This window comes from Micropterus dolomieu, linkage group LG13, assembly GCF_021292245.1.
Source record: "Micropterus dolomieu isolate WLL.071019.BEF.003 ecotype Adirondacks linkage group LG13, ASM2129224v1, whole genome shotgun sequence".
Taxonomy (NCBI): Eukaryota; Metazoa; Chordata; class Actinopteri; order Centrarchiformes; family Centrarchidae; genus Micropterus; species Micropterus dolomieu.
Window position 1 is genome coordinate 26896176 of NC_060162.1, and position 5957 is coordinate 26902132.

Here is a 5957-nt window from a genome sequence, read left to right on the forward strand (position 1 = left end):
AGCTTTATCAAAGAGGAAAGTCTTAAGCCTACTCTTAAATGTGGAGATGGTGTCTGCCTCCTGAACCCAAACTGGAACCTGGTTCCACAGGAGAGGAGCTTGATAGCTGAACGCTCTGGCTCCTAGTCTACTTTTGGAGACTCTAGGAACCACAAGTAACCCTGCATTCTGGGAGCGCAGTGCTCTGGTGGGGTAGTAAGGTACTATGAGCTCTTTAAGATAAGATGGTGCCTGACCATTAAGAGCTTTGTAGGTAAGAAGAATGATTTTAAATTCTATTCTGGATTTTACTGGAAGCCAATGCAAAGAAGCTAAAACAGGAGAAATATGATCTCTTTTCCTGGTTCCTGTCAGAACACGTGCTGCAGCATTCTGGATCAGCTGAAGAGTCTTAATGGACTTTTTCGAGCAGCCTGATAATAAGGAATTGCAGTAATCCAGCCTAGAAGTAACAAATGCATGGACTAGTTTTTCTGCATCATTTTTAGACAGGATGTTCCTGATTTTAGCAATACGTAGGTTTCAATGGGCACCATATTACTGACTTCTTATCTATTATTCATATTGATTAAACAAGTACAGTATTTTCACACATAATTGACATACCTCCAGCCTCTCTGCCAAGTCCTACTATATATACTTTTTGAGAGCATCTGTTAAAAATGTTACTTGCAATGAAAAATGTTAAATAATTGAAAATGCTTTAAGAAAGGTTAGTTTGCACAATAAGTAACAAATGTGCCTTGTCCAAAAAAAGCAACAAAAACTAAAAGAACAAGCTACTGATCACTGCATTATATTTGTATATTTTAATTGTCACCTGCAAGCTGAATTGCGTTTCCTTTTTTATAAAAAAAAGAAATTTCCACCATAAATTGGTGCAGAATATTTCTCTTGAAGTCAGGAAATTAAGTGTTTAATGCTCAAAAACGTGTTAAAATATTTTTTTCATCCTTTTTCTCATGAACACAGAATTGTGTACACCCCTAATCTGAGCCCTTATGACCCCTCCATTTTCAACACAAATAAAATAAATAAAATTGAATTGAATAGATAGTATGTTGATTAATGGTTGTAATTAATACATTTACTGATATAATATATTAAATAATATATATATAAAATAATATATATATATATATGCATATTAAAGTCTACTTCCCACTTTTAAAGTATGACATAATGTTACCATGAATGCTAACGTTATAATTATGACAGTTTCAGTTAAGAGTGATATTTTTAGTTACTTACTTATTCAGTTGGTCCTCTATTGTTTGTCACACTTTTTCTCGCTGTTTTAATACTGCGGCCGTGTTTCTTTCTTTCTTTTAATATTATGTGCATTTTTCATCTTAAAACCTTCTTTATTCTCTGTTGCTCACTGTGTGTAAAGTATGCTGCACACATCTTTTCCATTTCAGCATCAATAAATCTGTGATCGACCGAGTGGTCTCTTGAAGAAAGCTGTTGATGCACATTTATCTGAATTACTTACACCTGGCTTGACATAGTTGCTCCTCCTGACTCTGGTTTGGCCATTGTGAAACTGATAAAGCCAGGATGCACTTATCACACTAGGTCTAAGCCTAGCCTTTTCTCTTGTCCTGGATTTCTAAATTCTGCTTTTGTGAAACAGCCCTCTGGCCTCTTTCGGACTGGTTTGTTTGGTTTGACAGATATTTCCTAAGCTGACTGCTTTAATCTTGGGTGTCATATGACCAGAGTGTATTCGCAGCCTTTGCGATTAGAAAAAATGCAATGCAAATCGCAAATGCAATTAATTGTTCAGCCCTAATTTCCAGTGAATCAACACTCACTGTTGTGCCAATACTATAAATTGCCAAAATATCTGCTAGTGCAATCTCTCCAGGAGCTCCACCCTAATATTGCAGTTGTCAGTCGTATCTCCTACAGAGAGTAGAAAATGTTTACAAGAGTTGATCCTGGGAACATCTGAGCTGGTTTACTTTTGCAGAAGTGTAGTCTCTGTTGACCTAATTCTTGAAACTGCTGACTGCCAGACTTGGTCAGTAATTTCAATACCAAAGTCTTTTGCCCATTGCTCCCTAAGGTGATTCTAAGAAGGAGAGACCATTTCTAGAATAGAACTGTATAATCTAGATATCAGTCGCCTCGAACTTAGTCCTGTTTGATCAGGTTCTGTTATAAAGTTTACAACCTTATCAAGCCTGGCTGCAAGGACCTTGTTTAGAATTATATAGCCAATTGAAAGCAGACTTGCAGGTCTATATGATTCACACCTCAGACGGTCCTTGCCCTTTTTATGTAGAACTGGAATTTCAACTTTTGTCATGGTTGGCAGCAGTGACTTGCCCTCACGTATTGCTGCAAACAATTTTTGTGATGATTGGTTTCATTAAAAAGGCTTAAGGCCCCATCCACACAACTGCGTTTTGGTTTTAAAACGGAGACCTTTTGCTATGTTTGCACCTCCCGTCCAGACTAAAACGGAGAAATTTGAAAACACAGCCAACCCCGTTTTTTGTTTTGAAACACCAGAGAGCTAATTGAAGATAAATTGGTAACAGCATATAAAGGACTATTTAAAAACAAAACAGAGAGAAGGAAGACGGATCCTTCAGTCATGTTATGAGTGTTGTCGTAGCATAGTTTCGTTGCATAGTTTATCCACAAAAGGCCACTCTGTGACTCCCCATTTTGGCAACACAGTTTGGCTGAGATATCGTTTTTTTAAAATCCTCAATTATCAGAATCGGTCTTTAAAGTCCCATATCGACCGGGCTCTACTATGGATACACAAACACACAAAATACTTGTTAGCTGGATACGGTCATTGTTTGGTCTATTTGTGGGATTTGTCAACAAGAAAGGAAAACAGAAAATAACCAACCTTATCCTTTGAATTTTCACACTAATAATATTGTTGATATGAAGCATGCCATGACACACCCTTCATCAGTGTACACCTGTTATGAAAAACCACATCACTTGCTGCAACTAACCGGTGCATCTTTTCTCCTCAGGTACTGCTTGTTCAGGGCTACCTTGCAAAGTCAGGTTGGGGCTTTCCAAAGGGGAAGGTTAATGAGGATGAAGCTCCTCATGACTGTGCAGTTCGTGAAGTGAGTTTGTTTTTCAACTTTGACCAGCGGGAAGCATTAAGAGCCGTGTATATGTGTGTATCAAAATACTGGGTGTTTTCTAGGTGTTGGAGGAGACGGGCTTTGACATCAAGAATCGCATCTGCAAAGACAAGTACATAGAGCAGAAAATCACTGACCAGCTGGTGCGGCTCTACATTATACCAGGGGTGTCAAAGGATACCAAGTTCAACCCCAAAACAAGGAAAGAGATCAGGGTAGGAATTCATTTTTATACATTTTCTCCTCAGATTGATTTCCAGCTTTTAGTAGCTGACAGAAACATTTTATGATCTTGTTCTTCTTTTCTTTTAGAACATTGAATGGTTTCCTATTGAGAAGTTGCCTTGTCACAGGAATGACATGACCCCAAAGTCTAAACTTGGACTTGCCCCCAACAGGTTTTTTATGGCCATCCCATTCATAAGGTGCGTGTGTCGAAGGTTGCAATTCATTATTTCCATTATTGAAATATCTGTTCATATTTTCCATTAAAGGAATATGCACATACACACTTTCCTTCTGAGAGATCTCATATCAGGACGTGGCACATGGCACATTTGCAAAGTGCCTACACAGGGGATTAGGACCCAAACGCAAGACACCTAGCCAGAGCAGGTTCTGATTCTCGTAAAATATTAATATAGCACAAAAGGTGAAAACACTTTCAAAGGGAAGAGGCAGCCAGGGGTCCAGAACAGGAGAGCAGTCCACATCAAATCCACAATCCTAAAAAAAAATAATCCAACAACACAGGTATGGTAAGCAGGCAAAATCCAAAAAAGAAATCCACAATACAGGCACAGAATACAGTCAGGGACCCTTGGCAAGGAATGAAGACGACGCACTGACAATAGGCAGGGCAGACACCAAGACTAATGTACAAAAGGGAGGGCAGGATGATTAGACACAAGTGAAACCCATTAGGGCAGTCAACACAATCAGACAGGCATACATACATACTTACACAAACTTCAGACACCTGAGGCAGAATATTTTCAAAGTAAAACAGGAACTACCAATTCTCAAAACCATGACAGGTTAACCATTTAGCTAGGTAAATGAAGCAGGGCAGAGAGCCTGGCTCTGTTCAAAGTTCAACAATAAAACTATCAACGCCTGTTGTTGCTAGTTTGCTTAATCTCTTCATACATGTAAACACATCTAGATGAGGTTTCCTCAGTGATGTTGAACTTTTATGTGCTCGACTTGATAAATGTGATTTAGTTTCATTCACTGGTATTGATGGCGCACTTCCTGCTCCACCTGTACAGACCGCTGCGAGAATGGATCAGCAAGCTGAAAGGCGAGTCAACAGACAGCGATGAGGACTTCGCAAACAACGGCAACACTCCATGCAAGTCTTCAGACAATACTCGGTAAAAACACCTTATCAGTGCTTGGTAGAATGTACCGTTATTTCTTAAATAAAAGCCACGGGTTCCGTTAGAGAGCCAGCTTTGTGATACCGGAATACCTGAGTTAAGCCCAATAATCTCACTATGTGGTACAGGCTCCAGGTCACTTGTTGCTAACCAAGCAGCAATCTTTGGGGCTAAAAATGTAAGCCAGCCTAGAAGTGTCAAAAACATTTGATTGAATGGCCACTTGAGGCGAGCTAGTCCATCCCCATAGACACCCAAATAAACATGTTAACAACCTGGTACAAAAAACAGTTTTTGTCTCTATAGCTAATTTCCTGAACGAGGGGGTGATTTTTATAACTTGCCTGTTTAAATGATATTAAAGCTTAAAGTTATGCATAATTGGCTGCTTTGCGTGACGGGTGGTTGCTGACACAGCAACCAGGCTTCATTGGTCCCACATCAGCTCCACTTCTTTACCCATTTTTGGATTAGCCGGAGTCAGGCTCTGCCAAGATGGCAACTGCCGGGATCGAGCCACACTGAGCTTTACAGTGGCTCCTTAGAAGCCTGTGGGTGACGTCAGACACTACGTCCATGTATTTTACAGACTGTGGTGTTGACCAACTTTTTTTGCAATTCACTCCCCCTTACAAACTCTAAATTCTTGCAAAATCGCATCACGTTTGGTGTAAAGATGTTTAGTGCATCTAATTTTTCTGTGAAATTTTGGGTCATTTATCTGCATCGTACTTGGTGTGTAAAGGCGGTAAATGGGACACTGCATTTTAGCTTTAGGTGGTTACTGTGGTGTGTTCGGACGTGGGAATGACGTCACACCCGAGTTGACGGCGTTCCAGTTAACAAGTCGGAAAAACACACTCAGCCAGCCGTTGTTAACAACTAGCCAGGTTAGCTATTGTTACGCCGGTTGATAAAAAAACGCATTGTGAAGTATTTACTCATACTAAACACTGTAACAACACGTTCACAGACAGCAGTTGGATATCAGCGCTAATAAACAGCATAAACTACAGCTTTCACTAACTGTTACTCAGAGCCGCCATCTTGGATCACAAAGTCTGGGTAGTGCAGTTCTCCCGACTTTCCAAGTCAGAAATCCGACTTAAAGAGGCGTTCCCTTTAAAATTTCTAACTATGAAATTCCGACTTCCCATGTCAAATGGACGCACCACTAGATTCCACTGTAGGCTCTCTGTCTTTTCAACAGTCTGGCAACCTTTGTTGCTCTGTAAAAGAATGGGGAATTTTGAGTGCTTGTTGGGATTTCACTTTGAAAAAAAAAAATTTGTTTTTCTCTGATCATTATTTGGACAAACACTGCACATAATAACCACTGTTGCTAATTTGTTATTTATAAGAATAACAGCTGGGTATTAATGATTTTTTTAATGAATGTGTTGATCATCCACCTTTTACAGTAGAAATATATATATATATATATATATAT

At 39.4% G+C, this 5957-nt stretch overlaps 2 protein-coding genes across 5 annotated transcripts in view; both read left to right on the top strand.

Annotated features, from left to right (window-relative positions):
- Positions 1–5957, top strand: part of LOC123981564 (pro-neuregulin-3, membrane-bound isoform-like) — a 580451-nt gene that overhangs the window by 353871 nt on the left and 220623 nt on the right. The window lies entirely within an intron of this gene.
- The window catches only part of dcp2 (decapping mRNA 2), a 19266-nt gene that overhangs the window by 3430 nt on the left and 9879 nt on the right, over positions 1–5957 (top strand). For both annotated transcript variants that reach the window (XM_046066474.1, XM_046066473.1), the window contains exons 4-7: positions 3006–3104; positions 3188–3340; positions 3438–3550; positions 4397–4501. In XM_046066474.1, the coding sequence (XP_045922430.1) occupies positions 3006–3104; positions 3188–3340; positions 3438–3550; positions 4397–4501 (470 nt within the window). The remainder of the gene's footprint in view (positions 1–3005; positions 3105–3187; positions 3341–3437; positions 3551–4396; positions 4502–5957) is intronic.